The 25104-nt window shown below is 40.5% G+C and overlaps 1 protein-coding gene and 1 long non-coding RNA gene across 2 annotated transcripts in view; one reads left to right on the forward strand and one right to left on the reverse strand.

Moving 5' to 3' along the window:
* Positions 1 to 11038: 11038 nt before the first annotated feature.
* On the reverse strand, positions 11039 to 20699 carry LOC116717656 (uncharacterized). Its single transcript, XR_004338781.1, has 4 exons — positions 20587 to 20699; positions 12637 to 12818; positions 12401 to 12524; positions 11039 to 11936 (listed from the first exon to the last, which is right to left on the reverse strand). It is a non-coding gene; the product is annotated as an uncharacterized LOC116717656 (long non-coding RNA).
* Positions 20700 to 20738: 39 nt separating this feature from the next.
* The window catches only part of me1 (malic enzyme 1, NADP(+)-dependent, cytosolic), an 88411-nt gene continuing 84045 nt past the window's right edge, over positions 20739 to 25104 (forward strand). Inside the window, exon 1 of the mRNA XM_032559184.1 lies at positions 20739 to 20893. Coding sequence (XP_032415075.1) covers positions 20765 to 20893 — 129 coding nt within the window. The 5' untranslated portion in view covers positions 20739 to 20764. The remainder of the gene's footprint in view (positions 20894 to 25104) is intronic.

Genomic DNA, 25104 nt, shown 5'->3' on the forward strand with positions numbered 1-25104 from the left:
CAAAATATAAAAGTTATGTGAAAATATTGGTATTTTTAGAGACCAAAAGGAAAATAATTCATATAACATTGTTACAAAAAACCCCAAACAAAACTAACAAAAACTGCAGATGTAAGAGCAGCAATACGTCACAATGAAATTACTCAAGGAAAAGTAAAACATGCGACTTGTAATATTCCCCCCCCCAAAAAAAAAGTTACACAAGTAAATGTAACAGAGTAAATGTAGTTAGTTACTGCCCATCTCCGCATTCACCCAATGACACGCATCAACGTGTTGCATGTACGCACAACACGGGGTTAAGTGCCTTGCTCAGGGGTACATCTACATGAGGCAGCAGGGAACCAACCCTACAACTTTTCAAAAATTGAAACTGGTCTCTTGTTTGCTTCCTTGCGTAACACCGTCCTTGCCCGGCCGGCCAGTTTAAATAAATGGCCGTGTCTTAACTATATAGTTTTGGCAGTGGCGCCTCTGGGTGACCAGTGAGAAGTCCAAGGCTTACAGGTTTTGTTTACAACCTTGCTCTGCTTTAAGCATCTCTTTACCTTTCTCCTTGACCTGTCTCATCATAAAGGTTCTTGACCTTTATGATGAGATGAAATTGCACTCAGGTGGACTCTGTTTGCGAATCATAGCACTTCCGGAGGCAATGGGTTGTATTTTATTTTATTTAGGGCTGTCCGAGTAAAGGGGGCTGTACACAAACGCACTGGACATTTTTAAAGAGTTTCTTGGTAATAGAAAATTAAAAACTGTGCGTCATCTTTCTTTCCCCTCACGATCAGCCGCTATTTGGTGTTGGTCTCTCTCATAAAGTAGCACTTCAGTGGGTGGACACACCCCACATTTCTTGTGTTGTATGTAATTTATGGTTGACCACCTAACTCACCATTTTTCAATTCAATTCAGTTTGTCTGTGCAGCGCCAATTCAAATCAAACGTCGCGTCAAGGCAAAAGACATTTTAAGTCAGTTACGCATACATTCCGCTTGATCCTAGTTACCAAACATCAATATGCTCACTTAATTATTAAAAGTAGCTTAAAGGGGCAGTATTGTTTTAAAGTGACTTTTTTTTTTAGCTTGACATTGTGTTATAATGTTCAAAAACAAACCTGGAGTGTTGCTTTGATTCTTTCATGCATGTTTGAGAAATCCTTTAATCTCCAGTGGCAACCGTTCCGCTGTGCAAAACGCCTGAGTGGACAAAGCTCCTCCTCAAGGAGATCCCTCCTCCCTCATCCCCTTTACAAAACTCCTTCAGACTAGCCAGCAGCAATTCGCAAATACCTGGTGGAACCTGTGCATCTGCTCAGCTTATTACTGCTTCACAGTCCAGCGCTGATGATGAAAGGCGGAGTTAAAGGGTTAGTAGAGGAGTGACGCTGTGATGACTCTCTGAAGGCGGAGTTTCAGAAAGAGCAGGTGTTCTTAAAGAGAGAGAGGCACAATTTCAAGACTTTAAATTACAAATCTCTTTTAATCAATATTTGATATATTTAGCTTTTTTTTTAATAACAACTGAAGTTAACATACTTGAATGTGCTATATAATTGCAGTATGTGCCTGGAAAATACATAATGCTAAATAATACTAAAAGGTTTTCCACCTAAGGAAGCCCAGCGGACTGCATGGAGTCAATAACTGGCATCATTCACTCCACTCTTCTGGCTGACAGACATTAACTGATTACAAATACGGATTAGTTTTGTACTAATTTTGACATTAGTGTCAAAATTTCGCTAATGTTGTGAAAATTGCAGTGTTTCTATTAAATAAGAAACGCGATTAGAATCACACGTGGATACGTTTGCTGACATGATAAGCACTACTTCCTGTCGTCTTCTTCATGGTTTGCGCCAGAAGCCACATCTGGTGGTGGATCATGTGACTTGCGTGTGTTGCCAAAAAAATTGTTTCCATTGCAGTTTTGCAAAATCAACCAATTTCAAAATGGCCAAAAAAACAAAACAAAACCTCCACCTCATCCTAGCGCCAAAGCTTTCTATAAAAAAAAACTGAGTTTTTTTCAAAATTGCCCTGTTTCCATCAGGCAAATTTATTTTCAAAATGTCAAACTGCGCAGTTACATTGGTCGATGGAAACGCGGCCAGTGAGAACTTGTTAGGTGAACCTGCAGCCTTGTTCTGTGTCGACTACTTTCATCGCAAGGGTCCAGGCCTGAAGCACAGAAGTCAGCCTGGATCTTTGGCTGACTTACTTCACAGCAAGAAGGACAACACAGCAAGAAGCCGAAGTCTCAGCGAACCCGCAAGCGACACGGAAAAAAACGCGTGTAATGACGGCAGAGAAGAAGAGTCCAGCGTAAGAGACTGGGAGGCCTGAGACACACATCTGGCCCCGTTTGGAGCCGACGCTTATCTCCCTGTAGTCTCTCCCAAGTCCGCCACTCCTAAATTTACACCTGCTCCCTCCGCTGCGTGTCTGACGGAGCTTCAGGGTGGTCGGCACACCTGACCGTCATTTCAATGTTGGATGCCCACATCCGCGTCCACACGGGTGGCGATCAGTGTGTGCACTTCCGGAGGCAATGGGACCTGACCACACCCATGTCCTGCATGGGTGTGGACCTTGTTGCTGCTCGTTGCTAATGAAACATACCTTTAGTTTTTAGGAGAACTGAGTCACTGGCCAATGAAAACACACACAAGTAAGTGCCTGTCAGAGACGGGACTGAGGTGAATCTGAATTACTGAGTGTTTCCCGTATCTTTCTGCCTGTTTTTTTTTTTAATTATTTTTATTTAGCTTTCTTCTTTTGGTGTTGATTGTCACGCGGCCCGTACTCCATTTTGACCTTTCCTGACTCAGTACACATCCTTCCACGTGTTTGCTGCGAGTGAACCGAACGCAAGCCACACATTTTTAGATTTTTATTTCATTTTATTTTAAAGAAAAAATTTAAAACCATGTGTCATAACTATACTTTTATTTGTGTCTGTTCTAGCCTGTAACATTCTTTAAAGAATTGGACAAAATAGCTAAAACTTTCAGGGGTTTGGATGCTTTAACTAGACCCTGTTTGCAGAGTTGGAAATTTCACAGTTTGTATCAAAGCCCACAAAGGAGCGAACTACATTGTCGACCGCCCGCCTCCTTTAAATTGCATTATAGCATAACCCTAGCTGAACTCAACCTCCGTCAACCATTGGCCGCCTTTCCAACAGCTGTTTCTTCGTGTTTTCCAAACTGTATTTTTCTTTCCTACTCAAGAAACTTTCTAACACACGCTTTACAACTCTTCTCGCCCTCGTGCCCAGCCCACATACAGAATCGCGGTGCCAAGTCGTTCGCACGCGCACACACACACACGCACGCGCCCGCCGAGAACCTCGCAGAGCTCTTGCTGCATGTGGCAAAACAAATGTCTGAATTAGCTGTGGCAGACTTTTCCTTGAAGTGAGCAGTTAATCATCGAGGGGATTTACAGGCGGCATGCGTCGGCTGATTTATGTCACGGGGAAAGAAGTGCTAAAAGAAAGAACACCGAGATCACAGGGCTGAAGTCATTTAGGCTGAAGATGGCTGTAAAAATGTCAAAAATCTCTGACATTTTGGAATCGCCGTCAGTCACAGCTGGCAAGGAATTATCAGAAAGCTGCATAAAGAAACTCAGTTGATACGAGTCAAATTGGAAGTGGCTCTTGTCCATCCCGTTCTGCTCCCTTTTGGAGGTTCTCCTTTGACATGGTTGAGGCCTGTTGGTTGCAGGTCGACTCTAGAAGCTTCTTGGCTGTTGGGACAGAAATCGGGTAGATCTAGCCAAATATTCTGACCCGGTTTGCTGAATTAGAGGAGGGAAAGGCAGAGCCTTGTCCATCTTGACAGGATGCCATGTTGAGGAGAACACAATGCTGTGTTCTAATGTGAAAGTCTGGGTTGTCCTGATGACTTCAGTTCACCCTGGTGAACCACTTTGTTCACAGAGAAGCTGAAACCAATGGTAGCTAGAGTTACCAATGGTAACTCCAATGGTACCATTCAGAATCAACTTTATTGGCTAAGATTGTGTGCACAATGACTTTTTACTTCACTTTCAGGGACTTGCAGCATACAAACACACACAAAAATTTTTTTTAGAGGAAATAAAATAAAGTAGCAAATGTTGAATATATGTATCTGCAGGTATGTATGGCTGTTTTATATACAAGGAGAAGAAAAGAAAGAGACAAGTTGTTGTGGTGTAGTACGCCTATTTTATTTCACAGTGGTGTAGCCGACTGCTGTAGCTGCATTGTGTTCATGGTGTTCATCAGACAGACCATCAGAGAGGGAAGAGACTCTCTGTGGTGACTGTGTTTGCAAGTACTGCTCTATAGGTAAAAGTCTAAACTGTTTGTGTCCAGGACGTGTGGGGTCTGCAGAGATGTTTGGGAAGTTTAGCCCTAACATTCCTGAAACTGTAGATATTCACCATGTTAGATTGCCTTGGCCCAATATTGCAGCGTGTGTGGTGTTGCACGTGACGCATCGCTGATCGGAAACTGTGGTGACAAAAAACTAAGGTGAGATTCTAAATACAGAAGACAAAGCACCAGAAAGTCCGGTGAATGTCAGAGATGTCAAATATTGTTTTTCTCTCTGTTAAGCATAGTCCATAAACTATCGCTATTTCTTCTTCCCAGTCGGCCATGTTTGTTTACTCTGAGCTCACATTTGTGCAATTCTAAAAGAATAGTAAAGAAGCTGGTCCTCAACCAGATCACTGCATCCCAACACCAGAGTGCTAATCCCAAATTAGCAACAGTTTGACAATGTTAGACTGTTCCAGTTTCGGCCCCAATTAGCCGAGTGCCTCCCTATTACCTCTGGCTCCCAACACCAGAGAGCTAATCCCAAATTAGCTACCATACAGTCCTTGACTGTTTAAAAAATATCTCTACAGAGGGAGAACCCACACACGACCTGCATGCAGGATGCAAGATTTCTCATCTATTTGCAGGAATTACAGCTTGTAAATATAGTGCCACAAATTCCCCCCCTTCCCCAAATGGAGGATCGGTTTACAATCTATCGGCAAATCACAAACAGCCGTGTCTCGGAAGATTCAAATAGAGATTGGGCCGACCACCTGTGGATCGGTAGACAACAGGAATCTACAGCATTACAGTTTGGCTGCAGGGTGTGAAAGCAGCCAGTGAAATAACATCCTCTAGCACCGCACTATCATCTTGAAATGTTTTGCGAGATTTTTCATCCGCCTTCTGAATGTTAGTGAGAGAAAATCGGTTTAGTGTGTGGTGCATCGCTCCTGTCACGTGGCCTCACAGCACATCCAAACCTGTTATACCTAAGATTTTACTTTTTTATTGTCGTGTGAGGTTTCTGAAGTTCTGAAAATCGGTCGACAGGTTTAGAATCTTGCCGCGTGAACCAGGCCTTAGTCACGGAGGTGAGGTTGTGCGCCACTGCCACCACCGAGCCAGTAAAAGTTAATCTGTTCACTTTGACCCAGAAATTAACTCAGCGTTACAGGGTGACGTTAGTCACCCTGTAGTGTTAAATCAATCCAGAACTGAATCGGTACAAATTTGACCGAAACCTACATTAGCAAAAGTTTTTAAGTGTAATTTTAAAAACTCTTATTAGTTGATTTGGAACAAAACAGCAAACCAAGAGGTCTACTGACGCAGTGCTCAGATTCATACCTTATCAGGGTTCTCCTATGTTCCAATTGACTCATTTTAGGCAAATTCAAGGTGCACCAAATCTTTTCCTCCACCGTAAGAGCTACTCTGAGTGCTCTCTCTCTCTTTTTCATAAATATCTCCACACCTCACTAATCCGCCCCGTCTCCGCCGACCCACAATTTAACTCCTCTGGCTTTATTTTGACAGCTGAATGAATCTCTCAGTGCCGATGTGTGCCAAACAGGCGGCCATTGATCTGACAGATCCGCTCTCCGCCTCACAGCGGCGTTAACACGGTCCGCATAATAAACACAGGTCAGATACTGTATAAACAGCAGCGAGACAGTTGGTTAAAGGTCCTGCTCAGCTCTACGTTCAATTTGTCACCCTTTTTTTTTTTTTTGTACAGTAAATATTTGGGTAAACTGGCTGTACCGTACCAGCTTTGAGAGACGGGAGTGTATGTGATGAAAGGCGGACTGAGGGTCACATGAGCGCTTTTCAATCTAATGTGGCAAGTGAACAGGCAGCCACAGTCCTGCTGAGAGATGGACTTGTGAAGACATGTCAGAGTGCTCCTAAGATGCTCTCTGCAGTGTTGAGGTTTTTTTTCTTCTTTCACTGACAAATGTACGCCCACAATAAAAAAATAAAATAAAGCTGGCTGGGTCATGAAATTCTTCTGCAGGATTTCAGAAGACGCAATGTTTTTAAAATGCGCAGTGAAGTGAAAGACTGAAATAAAAAATTAACTGCTGCTCTGCTTTGTTCGTGCTCGGTTTAATGACATCACAAGAGGCACACAAATTGAGCCAATTAGCTGGCTTTAGTAAATTAGTTTCCGTGCACACTCAGCAGTCAGAAGTTGCTACAGAGGTGCCACATGGCTCACTGGTGGAGCAGGCACACCAAATATAGAAGTCACAGCAGTCAGTGCAGTTCCTGGTTCAATTACTGGCATGGCACTGCAAAAACTAGTTTAGTTTCTAGTGTAAATATCTTTGTGCACTCGGGGAAAAGACTAAAATAACTTTCAAGGAACCTTTCAGCAAGATATAGGAGCTTGTTTTGATGAAAACTGGCAGACTATTTCACTTGTAACATTGGGGAAAATGTCTTGCTATAAGCAAAAAATAAAAAAATCTGCCAATGGAACAAGTAATTTTTCATGAATCATAAGGAATTATTGACTTGAAACAAGCTCCTAAATCTTACTTAAAAGTTACTGGTAAGTTAGCCTTTCTCATTTCAAGTTCACTAAAGTGCACTGAGATATTTGCATTAGAAAGTAGACCAAAAATACTTGGTAGGATTTTGTGTTACTAGGTAACACTTTCTGAATTCACCCCCCTCGCCGAGGCTCCCCAATACTATTGAATAAAGCTCTCTATTGTGGCTCAAAAACCTTTTTAAAATGGTTAAAATGTTTATCTGGTTGTATAAACTTTGGCAGAGTCCAGAGGGGAAATTTGTTTCACCGAAGCAACTTATCTCTTTGTTTTTTTTGCTGGGTTTTTTTACTGCCAAGCATCCAGTTTGTTATCGTACGTCTTTCTCCAGGAATAATGTCGACGCTATGCGGTCTGCCTCAGATGCATGCATGGCTTATCTAAATTGTCCATTAAATAATTCTGTCTGCTTATTGAAATATCGGGTGCAGAACATTGGGACTCCAACTGGTCTTTAGTACGGCTCTGCTCAAAATAATCGCTGAAGACCTTTGTTAATAAAAAATCTGGCCATACCAGCCCGCCTTGGTTCTCTCCACAAACTGCTTCCATGTGTCTCATTGTTGCCAAACTTTCCTGTAACCCATGCACTGTTCTAGCTTCTAATGCAAATATTTTTGCTTTAGCAGAATGTGCGATGTCTCCAGAAGCACGGTCACATGAAAGCTATGGTTCTGGAAACCAGATTCAGTTTTCGTTGAGTAATTCTTTACAACAAAAACAGTAAAAACCATTTGAAACTCTGAGCATGCTACTGATTTGATACGAGAGTCTCTTCTCTCTTGTGCACGGCCTTTTCAGTTTAAGAACACAAAGAAGATTATAAGTCAGCTCTTCCCAAATTGTTCAACAATGATGTCATCGCTGAATTTGGCTTGCCGTCCGTGTTTTTATCTCTGGTTAAGAGCTTTAAGGAATTCCCACAGAGCAGAGAGTTTCATTCGAAGACGGACACAGTAAGGAGACTTGGGTCAAAAGAACTGTCAGTTTGACAAAGTCAGCCATGTCTGTACCAGTCTGTCTGAATTTTGTTGAAACCATTTCAGATATGTGCATTTTTAATTTAGCTTTGGATTTGTCCTTTAAAACACGTGTGCCTCCATTCTCTAAGCTCCTTTCACACATCAAACCTTTTGTCATTTAGACACAAATGTCAATGTATTTAACCGGAACTTCATGGATCAGACCAGGGGTTTCCAACTCCAATTCTCAAGGGCCGAATTAGATATTCAAAACGGAACCAAGTTCTGCACGGACCCGGCGATAACCTATTTATTCGATTCAGGTGTCTTGAACGAAGCAAACGTCTAAAATGGGAGAAACTGAACCCTCAGGGCTCAATGAGGACCAATACAAAGTAGCGCATTATTATTAATCTCGGCATAAATGATAAATATCGGAGCTCATTAGTGAATAAACAGCATCACAAAGGAACACAGCAGGCAAGTGAAGGAGGAAGTTGGTGAGAAGTTTTAAAAGAAGATAGATTTTATAACTCTAAACGATTTGTTTAAACGAGGCAGCATTATGTAAAATCAAGGTTTTTGAGCTTTACATCATGTTAGTATGTTGTTCCCTCATCAAAAACATACATGCCTTGATTCTGTCATTCATGTTTGAAAAATAATTTCACATGGCGACCATTCAGGGTTGCAAAAACGCCTGGTTGGACCTAGCTCCGCCTTGTAGGACGAAGCTCCTCCTCAGTTGGTGCCGTGGTTTTTGAGCTTCCGAGTTTCCGCCTCACAGAGCACACACCTCCCTCGTGACTCCCACACGCAGCTCCTTCAGACTAGCCAGCAGCAATTGGCAAACACCTGGTGGAACTGCATATCTCCTGAGCTCATTATATGAGCGTCTTCTTGGAGAAATGTTGCTAAAGAGCTCATAGAGGAGCCATGTTGTGATGACTTCCTAAAGGCAGAGTGTAGGAAAGAGCCGGACTTACTTAAAGAGACGGAGACCCAGTTTTTCAAAGTACTAAATTATGAAGTCAGATTCCTTTTAAGTCGTGTTTGACATATATAGGATTTTTATGACAACTGAAGATAACATAGTTACTTGATTATGCTGTAAAATGATATTATGTGACTGGAAAACTCGTCATACTGCTCCTTCAAGAAAATGCACATCTTAAAATTTTATCTTAAAATTGAAGTGTATCTTTAGCTTTAGCTATTTTTATTTTAAAAATCCAGTTAATTGACGTAAAAAACAAATTGAGACCTGCCTTGAAACCCCTGCAACTTTGACTAAAGCAGCAGTTGGTTCTACATATGTTGGATCAGCGTATTTTGCCGTAACAACTAGGTTTTTCCTTTTTTTGGGACACAGTGTTGAATAAAAACGGCAAAAAAACACTGAAGGTTGCGGTTGTAATCTGCAAAAAATTGTGGAAAAAAAGCCTCCAGGAGTACCAATCCATTTTCAAGGCGCTACATGAATCCTTCTTGCACCGCTCCGTGTTCTCGCTGACCGCCTTTTTCATTGCTTCTTGCAATAAAAACATAAAATATCTTTCCACGTCGCAACCCCGAGACACCCAGCGCAGAGTTCGTTAATCCCGGTCTCTCCTTCACCTTGCGGGGAATAAACAGAGCGCCTGTTGCACGTCGGATAGCTGGGAATACTATTTGAACGCTTGAGGTTTCCAGTGGTGATTGATGGGGTTATAATTTTTGCTCCTGTACAGTGATGGTTAGCGCGGCAGCCTCAAATCACACGCAGGGATTGACATTTAGGATCTCAGTCTTCTTTCTTCCTTAAACAGGGACCTAAATATAGGAGTGTTCCTTCACTGACCTCTCTGTGACACACAAAGGCCGTCTTATGTGTCTGCAACACAAACAGGCCAACGTTTCAGTGCCGACTTCTTCAGCATTGAGTTTTAAATGCACTTAAGTTCATTTACATTTTTTATGGTTAGGAAATATTTTCTCCTTTATGCTCAGCCTGATAGTTTTAGAACCTCTTTAAAGCTGCAGTGTCACTTTTTTTATAATCTTCTTTTTTCCATTTTCATTGAAACTGTCACCATGTCATGATAGTATAATATGAGACAAATAATCTGTGAAAAGATTGATCTCCTCCACATATTCCCTGAGCTGCTACTGTTGACTCTAGCCAAAAACAACCAGAGTCAGGAAGAGGGTCTTGGCACTGTCAATCAATCTTGTGAACGTGCTGCTAAATGTGCTAATGGTGTAAGAACAGCTCATTGTTACAGGAAAACCATTTATCTGCAGTCACTGGGGGCTATGCTAACTAGCATTAGCATTCACGACAGGCTCTGCTGACAGGGAGAAGCTCTGTTGTAGCAGGGATTAAAGGGGAGTAGCGAGGAGTGGGTTGAGCAGCACGCACAGTGACATGATTGACAGTGCCAAGACACTTCCCGGTTCTGATTGGTTGTTGCTGGTTAGCCCTGGGAGAAAGCAGAGGAGCTAGATTTTTCCACAGATTATCCGCCTCATATCATACTGTCACGACATACTGTAGTAGCAGTTTCAACAAATAAATAAAAAACAAAAAACAAACAATCTTTTTAAATAAAAGTCGCACACTGCAGCTTTAAGAATCTGATTGAAAGCATAAAACCAGCCAAAGAGAAACGGCGGCTCCGTCTCTCGTCACCGTGAAAATGCGGTCAGACCATTTCGGAGGCCCTCTTCAAACAAACGTTTGCACTTAGCGTCGGCTGATGGCAAATCTGTTTCCTGTGCTGAGCGGGAGCCTCCACACAAAACATATATTTTGCAGATTATACAGCAGACGTTTCATCACACCAGCGAGGAGCACCTGGCAGTAGGAAGCAAAGCAGAGCCTCCGATTTGTTGCTGTTGTTGAGCTGAGGAAACAGATCTGCAGTGTGTTCCCACTTGAGGCGAAGCTGTTTAGACACACGGAGACAAACAAGAGAAGAAAAGAAAAAAAGAAGGGATATTTATCTCTGAAGGACTCATCGAGGGGATCTGGCTGAAGGAGGTGTGATCATTTTCCAACATGCTGTCCGGACATCTCTGAGAAAGAAGGAGGAAAGTACGCAAAAAAACGATTTTTTTGTTCCCTTGGCTCTGTGGATAAGGCCTTATTAGCTGGAAGGATGTTGTCTATAAAAATGAGCTGCATGCAGTTTTAAAATGATACTATCACCACAATTAAACACAATTCATTTAACTTTTCAAAATGAATAATAACGAAAAGATGATAGTCTCCCTTTTCGGAGCAAAAGTATTTACTGTCTTTGTAAGGTAATTTTAGTAATATCCCCCAAAGACCAAATGGACGGCATTGTAAAAATGACAAATCTGCTTGTTTTGCTTACAAATACACTTTATACATGCAGTCGACATTTAAATGTTCAATCTAGAGCCCTTTTAAAAAAATGTATTTTTGTTTTAAAAAATAAAATAGAAATTTAATTCCATTTTATTCCGTTTCAGGTACATAGGGGTGATTTACAGCGCTAACACCCTCTCCCTCCCATCGGCTTTGATTGGTTGTTTCTAATTGCACTGGGAGAAGGCAGAGGAACATTTTTTCCCCCAACAGATTATCTATCTCACACCATACTGTCACAGCAAAGTGACAGTTTCAACAATATGTTTAAAAACTAAATTTAATTTGTCAAAGTGACATACTGCTTGGAACAGCCTTGAAACTACACATACTGTAGCACTCTTCACAAGATAATAAAATATAAAGTTCCATCTTGTTATCGTTACTTTATGCCTCCAACGTGCTGCTCGACAGACAAGTTGCAGAATGAAATTGTTTCTTCTTCCAGCCCCCTCGATAACTCTGGACTCAAACAGGGGGTCATTATGAGGGGCAATCAGTGAAAGGGCCCATTGATTTCGGTGGTGGGGGTGGAAGGTCATGCGTGCACTCAAAGGAGAAGCAGAGATCTTAAAGGAGTGAGAGCAGTCATGTACATTTGGAAGTATGGCTTGCTGGCTTTGAGTGTCCCCCAGGAGCCAAGCAAAAACATCCACCCACTTCCTCCGCTGCAGCTGAAGGTGCACCACAGGCCCAATGCCAGGCTGTGCATTTACTCTGTTGAGAGCTCAAACAAGAGTTAATACTTCATTCGAGAGTTTTTTATGATTTATTTTACATTATCCCCTCCGAAGTAGCAGCTTTTTTTTTTCTTTCTTTACCTACAAAAAATGGTTGAAAATACGTGTAGCCTACGTATTTTGCCCTGTACCCGTATTTTATTTCTATTTTATTATAAAAGAATGTACAGATGCCCCTAATGGTCGAATCTCACTGCACTGGTTTGACATGGTCGATGCTTATGTCTGGAGATAAAAAGTAAAAAGAAAAAAAAAAGAAAGAAAATTAATATAAAAAATAATTTCGAATCAAGGGCGTATCGCGTGACAAGATGCAAGAAACCCAAAAGGTACATTTCACCCTCTGAATTGGGAAGAATGTACAGATGGAAAATAACATAAAAGGTTACTATTAAGAAATTTAAGGAAAAAAAACCCAACTAAACAAAAAAACAATCTCACCAGCAACACTAGAGGCAACATGGAGGGGAAATCAGGGAGATATTATGGAGACGATGACTGAGAGAAAAAGCATAAACACTGTGGCGGGGGTCACTGGACTGGAAACGTGTGAGATGTGCAACAGCTGTGCAAGAACAATGACAAGAAAACAAAAGATTCCGACTAAATACATGACATATTGATCTTAGACCCTTACATGTGTCTGGTAAAATAAACACGTTTCCACCACAGCTTACTATTGTTGACGCGAAGAGCGGCCATGTTGAAACACACAGTCGGCCTTACGAGTCGTAACTGGGGTGTAGTTGCAGTTGCTCCCGCTCTCCCGGAAGGAAGTCTGATTTTGTCTAATCGTTCCAGTTCATCTTTGCAACTCGACTACAACTGGAACGCACCATTATTTGCGAGAGTGAGGCGCCTGTGGGATAGAGAGAGAGAGAGAGAGAGATTTAAGCTACAATGTCATCTTTCAAAGCAGACGTTTTGAAATTGATCCACTCTGGGTCCTGGTTTCAAAAGATCTTGACGTTCAACTTCCTCCACTTCGTGATGCAACATCCTCTAGCTATAGCACAGGCTGAGCTACATTAGCTAAAGTTGTAGCTTCTGTATGAAGTGACATCTCAATTTAATCTAATGAGTCATTTGAACAATCTTTCTACAGTTTTTACTGACATGTCCCAATCCAGCCAGAAGCTATGGTTTCCTAGCTCCAAAGAGGCTAGCTGTAATTGCCTTTAATGAGCATGTTTGTGAGTCCATTACCATCGGCTACTGCACAGGAAGTTTGCTGCTGTCAGAGTGCAGCGAATGAGACGGTGCTAAGAGGAGAAAAAACCCCACGTGTTTGTGTGCGATTCCATTCTCGGTAATTGTATTTGCCTTTGTCTGCTGCCTGCTACTCTTCCGGACCCAAAAAATCCCCAAGGGGGACAAAAGGAAAAACACTCACAGGGTCGGGGGAAAGTGGAGACAGCTGGGTATGTATGGATGTGAAATGTAAACTGAGGAAGTTTCATCCTGGAGATGCTGCATGTATGTTATTAACATGACCTAACAGGTGGTTAGGTCTCCTGAACACCTGGTTTAACTGGTCTCATAAAATGTTAAGAGACCTTAAGAAGATGAGCTGTACGACTCTGCGTTATTGCTGTCACATTTACTTGATCACAATGTAGTCTGGGTTTATATTTATCACAAAAGGATAGTTTAAAGGGGCAGTATTATGTATTTTCTAGGCACATAGTGCCATTGTATAGCACAATTAAGCAACTATGTTACTTTCAGTTGATATAAAAATGCTGCATATGTCAAATATGACTTATTAGAAATTTAACTTTGTAATTTAATGCCTTGAAAATGGGCCTCTGTCTCTTTAAAAACTCCTGCTCGTTCTAAAACTCCACCTTCAGGAAGTCATCACAACTCCACTATTAACCCTTTACCACTGAGAAGTAGCTCATGTAATGAGCTCAGCAGATGTTCAATTCCATTAGGTGCCTGCTAAATGCTGGTGGCTAGTCTGAAGGAGCTGAGTGGGGGAGTGGTGCAGGGGGGCTCTGAGGAGGAGCTTCGTCCTTGAAGGCGGAGCTAGGTCCTCCCAGGCTTTTTGAACAGCTGAATGGCTGCCATGGGAGATTAAAGGATTTCTCAGATATGGATGAAAGAATCAAGGCAACACTCTAGGTTTGATGAGGAATCTACATATTATATCATTATTTAAAAGAGTCAAATTTATGTAAAACTGCCTCTTTAATCTGTAGAAGGTTTTACTCCATCCTTTGCATTTGTTAAAAAGTCTGTACAGTAGTGACACTTTAAAACCATCCCATAGCTTATTCATTTTAGATGCATCGTCTTGTGATTCCTACAGGTTTTATGCAGGGGGTGGTCATACTTACATCGTGAAAAAAGAACTTCGATCTGATGCTAAAAGAAAGCTAATTTGTCACACTTGCTGAACTTGACAGGCAGAATTAGCTCTATTTGCTTTGCGAATGTGGCACTGAGACATTGAGAGCAGATTGCAGGTGCATAAAATGAACAAAATGTGGAGCGGACAAAGCTTTTTTTTTTTTGGACTAAGAGCTTGTTATGTTTCCTGGAGCTGAGGATTATGTGGGGCTTCTGCTGCTTGTTCCTGCATTTTTCCAACTCAATCTTAAAAAAAAGGGAAAAAAACAACAACAAGGAAATGTAAAAATTTATCGGTAATCATAATCACAGTTTCATAACCAGACTCTGCTCTTTCAGATTAACAATAAGCACTTCCCAACATCGCCGTCCGGGTGGAGGAGTGTGATGAGCTCCAGTTGGCGGGCTGATGGCGCGGCGTCCCAAGCTCTCTTGCATTCCTCATGCCATCCTCCTGCCAGCTGGCCCCCTGCCTGAAAAGCTCAGAAACAACTTCCCGTCCTTCACACAGAAACAGACGGCAGACGTTAATCGTTCCGATTACTTATTTAAACACGCCGAGAAAGCGTGATAAACAAGCTGATTGAGGGGGATGCGGTTGTGTATGGAAGCACCTCGACTGGTCACGCTGATCAGAATCAAACGCTGAGCTGTTGCCAATTTCACTTTGTTTTTGTTTAAAAAAAAAAATCTTTCCTGGCTTACATTTAGCTTGTTAATCAGACTAGAACTTTGCTTTTATCTAAATTACAAGAATTGGTGAATTGTATCAATTATGTACACTCTCAATAGAGTTGCAGTAGTCTTGGTTTCCTGCACGGTCAGTGGCTGATTTTGCCGTGTTTCTACTTTACAAAGACAAAGCACTCAAATTAGGAATAAGATTTCCTACTAATGTAGAAAAACTACGTTTGAAAAAATATCACACCTCATTACTTATTCACTTGTCAGCAGCAAGACCTCAGACTTGAGACACTTCTTAACCCCAGATTGAATCTGATTCAACTTTATAGATGCTTTTTCACCGAGCATTTTTAATTAGCTGTACCCTTTGAACTTTTTAATGTTTTGCTGCATTACAGCCACAAACTTTCATGCATCTTACTTGGATTTTATTTGACATCCCAATACAAAGTGGTCGCATAGACGCGAAAGAGGGCGAAGGTTACTGAAAGAAATTAGCTACGGTTACAGCTGCAAGTATTTAGGGGTTTGCCGCCAACCAACTTTGCACCCCGAGAGATTGCTCACGTCAGTTTAAATAGAGAAAGTGGAATGCCAACTTTCATGTCTTCCCACGTGGACTTTTACGAGGCCACTTTCACTCTGGCGGTTCGTTTCTGGTTGTTCTCCTGGCAGAAGGTAAACCCTCAGCCGTAGTCGTTTTGTAGCCTCTAGTTAAATCACACTCAGGTGGACTCCACTAATTATGCAACTTCTGAACTCATTTAATTAAACTTGATTTTATTTAGGAGTATCAGACTGATTGGGGTTGGTTCAAATACACAAATCTTTCAGAGTAAAAAAAATTTAAAAAGAAAAAATTGAAAAGCATTTCATTTAATTTTCTGCTTAACAGTCATGCACTGGTGTATTTTGCTCCAACAGATACAATCCCATTAAAATACACTGAGGTTTGTTGTGTAAGTAGTACGAATACTTTCGCAACATCCAGATTTCTTTAGATTATCTCCAAGCATTTCGTTTTGGATTTTGGGACATAGTAGCATTATATTGATTGTTGTCTATTTTTAGCCACTCTGTTGCAAAATGGCTGCAGTGTTTGGATTCATTCTAGCCTGACCCGGCCGAACCTCAGCTGTCAAACAGATGATCTCATATTTACCTCTGGATTACTTTGCAAAAGTCGATCCGATGACACAACACGCTCAGATCCAGAATAGCAACTCTCCACCCCCGGATTCCCCCCCTATCGTGACCGACTGTTGCTGTGAGGTGATCACGCTGAAACGCTGCGTTTGTTTTGATTTTATTTTATTTTTCTAACTGTGAGAGTTATGAGCAAATATCTGTGTGAAGGACATTTTCCCTTTGCTTAAACTCATCTGCACAAGCCTGAGCCACAGTGTCGGGTTATTTAAACACAGAAAAAGCTTTGTTCTGCAGATCCACAAAAAGCAAAAACAGTACTCATTTTCCAAAATGTACTTTCACAATCTTAATATGCAGCATGCTAACTGCAGCCTCTGAAATCTGAACTCTTCAGTTTAGGGAGAGGGGGGCTAATGGAGACGTCCACTCTTGGAAAGATTGGAATCTGTTTTCAGTGTTTTCCATTCATGCTTCCCTCCTCCCCGCTGTAGAACAATCGATTCCAAATATCTCGAGAGTGGCCTCAAAACCCTTCCAAGACTGACCGACAACAATAATTGCGCTTCTAAAATCATTGCAGATGTATTCCTTCGTTGGCTGCCGTAGAGAAACGGCCTACCAAAGCGTGGTGCTATTGAAGGCGTCCACACCCTCGCTGCTGGTCAGTCAGTGCGCATTGTTTCCACAGTTTGAATGCATGAGGATTATATATTCAATAGCCAAGCACAATATATATTTTTGTTGTTCATATAGGGTGGTGTATGCTGAATTTAACACCAGATAACACTAGTAAATGTCTGCTTTGCTTTTTGATGGTCTGATAAGATAAGTTGCCTTAAGTATATAACTCTACATATCGGTTAGTTTTTCAAAGCATCTGCATTCCGAACGGTCATGTTGTATTTTATCCGGACTTTATGTCATTGAAACATGTCGTAACTGTGCACCAGCAGAAGCCAGACGTGTTAAATCAGGACGTAAACAACGGCTCAAAATCTTTCATAATTATGAAATCATGAAAGACGTTTGTCTCGCCAAAGTGCATCACGTCGCAGTCCCGCCCCTCGTGGCTCTGACCATAAGTGCAAACAGATTTTTAAGTTGATTAAGGCCGTCGTGCGATCAACTGTGCTTCCTTTTTATTCACTTTCTTTGTGTTCTTATAATTTTGTGACAATACTGTTGGCTCTCATTGCTGAATAAACTTTAAAATTGATTCATGAACAGCTCCACCCATTATTCTGTAAATAGTGCGCTGAAGTGTGACGTCAATGTTCTTCTGCGTATGCAGGTCGCTTTGGGGACGTAAACCGTTCATGGAGAAGTCTCACTGCAGTCGGGTTAGTAGTATGAAGGCGTAGGCAATAAAAAATCTGACTGCAGCAAAATTGAGCATCAAGACCTGCTGTGTGGACGTAGCCTGGATTCTGTTGAAGACAACTCCAAGACACAAAGTGAAACTCTAAAGTTGCAGAGAACAACATAACTGAATCCTATGCTATGCTATGAAAGTGCTCAGTCTGATAAAGATTCAAACTAAGTTCTCGGAGTAGCTCCACCTTACAGCAGCCCGACCTACTTTCTGATGAAATCGCCTAATAAGTGTCGGTCTAACCGGGCACGCCCATCAAGAATTGAAAGTTCCTTCCCAGATGCTCAGCTGTTCCTGAAATGTCGGAAAAACTTAAAACTAAACATCACAGCAAAGTGTGTGGTGAACCTCGTCTCGATGCTGCACATCCTTCACCTCACACACAATACAAATTCAAAACGGTGGATGTATGCTTTCCAGGCTTGACTGGTTTCAACGTTCCTCTAATGTGCTTCATTTTTGCTTCTCAGTACCAATGTAATACGCTGATAAGACGGAAAACAGAGTGAAAACATACAGTTTTTAAATCATGTTGTGATTTCTAAAACCTTTGGCTAGATAAACATTTACTGTTGACACGACTAAATGTTTGTGCATCACAGACCCATTCAATAAATTAGGGTATTATTGAAAAGTCCATTTGTTTCTGGAACTTTGTCACTGAGTGAAACACATTATGTAGATAAACTGCACTACAGATGGACTTTATATTCTGTTCATTCTGATGATTTTCCGCTTATGCTTAATGAAAACATGATGCTTAAAATTAGAATGTTACATCAGACCAATAAAAAGAAATTGTCAATACAGAAATGTAGCCTTGATGAAAAGTATGCTTAATATCTGCTTAACGGTTGTCAGTTTTCAAAAGGTACTTTTAATCTCACAAATAAACCTAGTATTCTGAAATCTGTAGCTACAGTCTTTGGGAGCACCTGTGCTTATAAAAGTCCCTGTAAAGTCTACGTTCCCACCAAGAAGGGTGTGTTTGGCTAATCGGTAAGAGCCCAGAGAAACAAGAGTGGTTTCACAGAGGCCATTCAGGTTTATCCATTTGGCAGAAGAAGAAGTTTGATTTGAGGAAAAAAGCGGTCTGTGAGTTCACCCGCGGCCAAATGGATCCACTTCATGCGGAAACCATGTGAGACAACCAGGAATTTCCTCAAACAGCTTGGTCTCCGAGGGACCAGCATCATACCCGTCCTTCTTATTTCTCCCTTTTGCTTTTAATTTAATATGTGGGATGCATCACTGAAATGTGTTCACAGACAGCAGCCTCCTGGTTTGATTCCTCTGCAGCGCGCTGTCTGGTTTTAATACAAGGCTGCCTGAGAGCAAGAAAATGAATCCCTGCTTGTTTTCATTCTTGTCAGCAGAGCACAGAGGTACAGTATGTATCGGAATACTGAATTCAAGAATTTTAATATTTCCTTTGCAGCTTCAAATTGACAGGATGAGTAAAAAAGAAAAATCACCATCCCAACTTTTTATACATCTTAGTAAAATAAAGTACTGTCACAGCATTTTTGTACATTCTTTAGCAATATATGTTTTTTCGGGGGTACATGTTTTGTACATACTGTATGGGTCAATTGAGGTTTGACATGTCTGTACAGGTCACCATTGGTTTGTCCTACACACTAGCATTCATTTACAGCTGAATATTTAGATATAATGTTAAATATATGCTAATAACCTTAAAAATACAGAATAATTTCCTTTTCTGAAGGGAAATTCATACTCCTGTCCAGTTAGTTTTTAATTCCTTAGATTTCAGGAAATTTAAGGAAATAAACACACAAAACTTTTAACTTTCCATCTTATGTTTTGCCACGCAATATAACAAAAACTTTGTTGTCAAGCAACATGCAGGATCTTCTAATTTATATCTAGAAAATGAAAGAAAAAAAAACCAACCTAGAATAAGAACAGAGCTTCCGCCTTCTACCCTGCAGATATGGTAGCTTTATCAGAATGATCGCTCACACCCTGCACACACGTGAAACCCCCAATGTGCAACGTCCAGAGTTCAAGTTCTCTTAACAATACGCAAACTGGCGGTCAGACAAGTTTTTAGAGACTGTAAAATGATGTCAAAATAATCAAAACTAGTCAGGGAGCAAAAACTCAACATATCATCTGCTGAGACCATGTGAGACTCTGCTCCCATGTAGGCAGATCATGCAGGTTCGAGTAATCAGTCACCTCATCGTCACCACACACGAGGACCGAGGGTTCAGTAACATTTCTTTTCATGGCTAAATTGCCAGGCTCAGTGTTGCAACACAGTCCTACTGTAACTGTCCTTGGCTGCAGATATGACTTACGGTGTTGCAACCTTTGAAACTCTTTGTGTTTTAGAAACAAAAGCAGCGCCTCTTCCTGACCAGTACGGAAGAATTGCAAGAAGAAAACTCATTGTTGAAAGAAAGCCACAAGAAGTTACATTTGCGGTTCGCCGTGACAAAAGCAGACGGGACAGAATAAACATGTGGGAAAAGGTTGCATGGATAAAGTGGGAGATGCTGCATGGTGTGGAGATGCTGTTAAGCTGTTAAGAGTTAATGGGAAGATAGATTGGGACAAATAAAAGAAAATCTTGCGAAGAAACTTCCAAGAGGTTGCAAAAGATTTGAGACAGGCGTGGAGGTTTGAGCAGGAGAGCGACCTGAAGATTACAGCCAGAAGTGTAACAAAATGGGTTAAATGAAAGCATATTCATGCATTGAAGTGACCAATTCAAAGTTCAGAAATCAATCTAAAGAAAACATTAAAGGACTGATTTAAAATGCATTTTGTCTTCGCAAAGAATGGGAGAAAGAAAGAAAGAAGAAGAAAGAATTAATTTAGGACCTGTGCTGCAAATTTGAATGGAACAGCAAATGTTCCACATTGAATGTGGTTTTAAATACAGTAACTTGTTGATTACAATAATGTATTTGTTTTTATTATGTTATTGGGCTGAAATAATTCAAACAATTCAAGGGTGCTTCGTGGTGTAACCATTTAGTGCTAGTGATAGGCTCCTGTTGGGTCACCCCCACGCAGACAGGCACTTTGCTCATACCTTGACCTTTATTGAGTTACACTGAAACAGCACCACTGATAAGGAGACTCCTGCTCTTCTTAAACCCCCCCCTGGGGCGGATGTGCGACCAGAGCTACTCGGCCGGACCTGCGCATCCACTTGTTGACTTCCCAACGGTTCAACCAGCGCGAGCGGCTCTATTTAAAGCGGCAACAACATGGCACGCGGGCTTGTCAGACGAGAGTCGGTGGAAACGGAGATGCGCAAATCCGAAGACAAGGGGAAGACGTTCGTTTACACCAAGAAGAAGGGCTACGATGTCACCAGAAACCCCCACCTCAACAAGGTGGGTGTTCGTGGGAGTTGGTGGGAGTTCTCTGCTCGTTTCTTTGAACAACAAGCGTTGGCAAGTAAAGCTGCTGAGTTCAGGCGCCGTGGGAGATGCTAGCACTCGGAACGAAAACGTCAACTTATTTTAAGCTAACGCTACGAGCAAGAAAATATTGCGTTTGTCTGTCATATCATTTTCTTTTGGTTTTAGAAAACCTTTAGAGGGTGAAGTTTCCCAAACAGTGAGTTGCTTCAGAACAACAAAATGTTGCTTTCTACTTAGCAACCGCACTGAAGTAAACTTTCAACGTCTTTAGTGTCTCCTACAATATGAATGACGTAATAAGTTTACCCATTACATAAGAAGCAACTACTAAACAAAAAGTTAACGAATGTGGCGCATTTGCTTATAACTTTTAGATGGCTCGCATTTATACACAGAGCCCTGACGGAGCCCAGGGGCAGCCAGTGAACGTCGCATTAGCCAGGACGTTTGGGTATCAGCTGTAGACGCGGTTATATTTAGAATTTAAAGAGACCAAACGCTGCTTCCGTGCAGAGGGGGGTACTTCAGATAAACCTGCAATACTGCTCCAAACACAGTAAAAGAGCAGCAATAATTCAATCAAAGAACATATAAAGGAGCATGACTCAGCATGTTGCATCTTGCCATGTTAAATAGCTTTTCCAAGATAGAAAAGTTACATAACCAGGCAGTAAATAATGTTGAGTAACTTCCTCAGACATGTCCGGCAGTGACTTCAATTGTTACTCCCGATTTAAAAAAAAACAACCAAGAAGCCAGTTGGTGTTTGGACTTCGTAGCTTGCCCATTCATTCCTATATTTTACATCAATATTTCCTCAGTTTTTGTTTGTTTTGTCATTCATATTCATATTCCATCTTTATTCATTTCATTCAATACAAATAAAAAAATTTTTAATACAAAGAAAAAAATAAAATATTTTAAAAAAATGAAATGAAAGGTAGCAGAAAGAAGAAAATAATCTTATAATATCTGCCCCTTTTTCTCAACTATGGATCAAAACAACAAAAAAACAAACAAACAAAACAAAAAAAGAAAAAAAACACTAAAAATTTTTTGATTTGTCTTATGTGACAAAAAAAGAAAACAAAGGAAGAACAAAGAAACAAGGTCAATCATCAATCTCAACTGAACAATACTATACTATGACTTTATACTATTTCATACTTCTTCAAAAAAACAATCTTTAACATTCTTTTAAACATGTGTAATGATTTAGCATTTTTAACATCGTTTTGCAGGTCGTTCCACAGTTTGACTCCTTGTATCGAAGTACATCGTTCTTTCAAACAAGTTCTGAATTTAGGTTTCTTAAAAATCTGTGTCCCCTTAAGGTTATAACCACTCTCTCTCTTTTCAAAATTTTTTTGGATGTTTAAGGGTAATGTTTTTAGGTGTGCCTTATACATAACCAACAAAATATTATAATCAACTAAATCATTGAATTTCAAAAACCTCAAATTACAAAATAATGTATTTGTTGGATATTTACCATGTTTTCGAGCAATAACTCTTATTGCCCTTTTTTGTCATTTGTATAGGAATGACAATGCACAATGGCTTATGTAAATAGGCCTAAATTAGCTAGGTAGGCTGATTCTCATTTACAGTCTGTGTGCCAGAGTGCCTGTAAGCTTTCCAGTGTTTTCTCTTGGCTTGATGATGGTCTGGGCCCCCAGAGGTCCAATTGTGGCCAGGGGGGTCCTGTCCATGGTGCTGACTGACCGTCAAAACAGGCGCCGTCATTCTGACTCAGTCCACAAAGTGCTGTCCGACTGCTCTCTTATAGAAATTCTTCTTTTTTTAAAAAAAAAAAAGTGAATTCTTTTACAATCTTTTTTTTTTTTTTTTACTCTTTGAGGGGTTCTTTTTGTCACATATGTTCCTTTGATGAGAAAAAGGGCAACACGTATTTTAATTATTTGATTTATTCCGGAAGAAGTAAGCTGTAATATTAAAACACTGCACAGTACCTCACAAAAGTATACGCACCCCTTGAAATCTTTTCCACATTGCAATCAAAAACTTCAGCGTATTTTATTGGAATGCTTTTGTGTGTGTGTAATCGTCCAACACAGTATAGTGTAAAATTGTCAAGTGGAAGGGAAATTATGGATGGTTTTCAAAAGTATTTTACAATTACGAATCTGAAAAATATTCTTCCATGCCACTGTGGCTCAAAACACTCCCAAAAGCATGAATCTCCCACCGCCATGGGTCAGAGTGGAGATCTTGAGGTTCAGGCTGATGTGTAATTAGGTCACTTTTGAGGACAGTGGGTTGCACTGGATTTTATTGAGGGGTATCAGAGTAAATAAAGGGGACTAACCACGTATTGTCTAATCTCTACTTCTCAGTTAAGCAACACATTGTGTTCTTAATACGACACACAGAAGCTTGTAGTTAGGCCATGAAGCAACATGTTTCTCATAGTAAGGTGTTCAGAGTTGATAAAGGTGGCCGTTGGTTTACTGCGGTTGTGTGAGATGTCAGGAAGGTTCTTGATAAGTCGGATAGTGGAGCTCCCGCAGGCCGTTATCTGTGGCGTGAGTGAGCTGGTGCACAGAGTTGCTGATGACTGCTAATGGCTCCATCTTGCCCACCAGCACCACGTGTTTGCTTTACCGTATCGCAATATGGAGTTCAGTGACACGTGTGTGTACTCTGGCGGAAGATATGGCTCTAAATGCAAAAAACTGATTTGTCTGGATAAACATAGAGGTTCCACATTTTCATATGCTTTTAATAGTAAAACATAGAAGTCAAAGGGAAAAGATTTTGTTAAAATTTAGTGTACACTCAACCTCATTTTATGTTGACCAGCAATTCTTTGGATGAAAAGCAAAATAATTTTTACCTTTGCGTGTTATGGCCCTCCATGCTCACTGTGGAGGTATCCCAGGCATGACAGGACTCTGCTGATAAAGCAGAAATGTTGCAACGTCGTCTTTGTGGCTGCAAGTTTTTCTCTGACTTTACTTTTTGACACTTCCTGAAAAGAACAATCCAAAAAAGTCAGATTTTTTTTATTTCAACACGTTATACAGCAGGGGCACGTTCTACTGACTCAGCGTCTGCTACAATATCCCGCTTTGTTCTCTGAGTTCCCTTTGTGGTATTTTGCTTAGGACTGAAACTAACGATTATTTGAGTAATTGATTAATCTGTCGATTATTCTGGCAACTACCGGATTAAAAAATGGCACATTCTACATACTTTTCATTTAACTACAATATTAAAAATACATTAAATTATTAATTTATTTTTTTTAAATAAGAAAAAGCATTTTATTGCCTAAAATGCAATATTGTAGCATTCCTGTAGTAAATCTAAACCAGGTGAAGGTAAAACTATACCATCTGAGGAGTTTTTGCCAAGACATATTTGACTTAATTACTGCTCTGAATATGTCTTTTTCTCTTCACCAAATTGCCTGTTTTGAGCCTGTATAGTCCAGTTAGCATTTAATCGATTACTACACTAGGTGATGATGATTTCAATAATCGATTATTCACAAATAATCAGTTTAATTCTGTTAATTGTTTCAGCTCTAATTTTGTTTGTCTAGTTACCTTCTTCATGGACCTGATAAGTTGCTCTCTTCAGAAGTTTACATTCTCTTCAAGTACAAATGATTTATTTTTTTATTTTTTTTTAAAGAAAATCTTGTTTACTTACTAAGGGATTTTAACATTTGATTCCAAAGCTAAGTTTGAAAAAAAAAAATTTACTATAATTTTGACCTGAATTCTTTCCGAAGTACTCTGTCGGAACAAATTTTCATCAGAATGCATACCGGGTTTGATACAAATCATCCTCGCTTTCCATTACTGCTTCCCTAAAGAGCTGTAGCCTCAGCGTTTAGTCTTAGTCCTGTGAAGTATTTGTTTACATCTCAGGTTACGCCTCAGGGCCACTGACCGAGGACAGTGAACAGTGAACCCTCTTTCAACGGGCTGGATATAGGGAGCTACATCAAAATAAGACTGACCAGTCATAAGTTTACATACATTCGCCATGAGCGCAAATATAATTTTTACACAGTCGAAGAGTTGTTCTTTGAGGATGAAATAAATATATAAAAAACAACTTTAAAAAAGTCAAACATACAGGATAAAAAAAATATGCACACCTACACTAATATTTGAATAATATCAATTAGGAAGTAACATAGAAACTTA

Source organism: Xiphophorus hellerii, chromosome 3 (genome assembly GCF_003331165.1).
Source record: "Xiphophorus hellerii strain 12219 chromosome 3, Xiphophorus_hellerii-4.1, whole genome shotgun sequence".
Classification (NCBI taxonomy): Eukaryota; Metazoa; Chordata; class Actinopteri; order Cyprinodontiformes; family Poeciliidae; genus Xiphophorus; species Xiphophorus hellerii.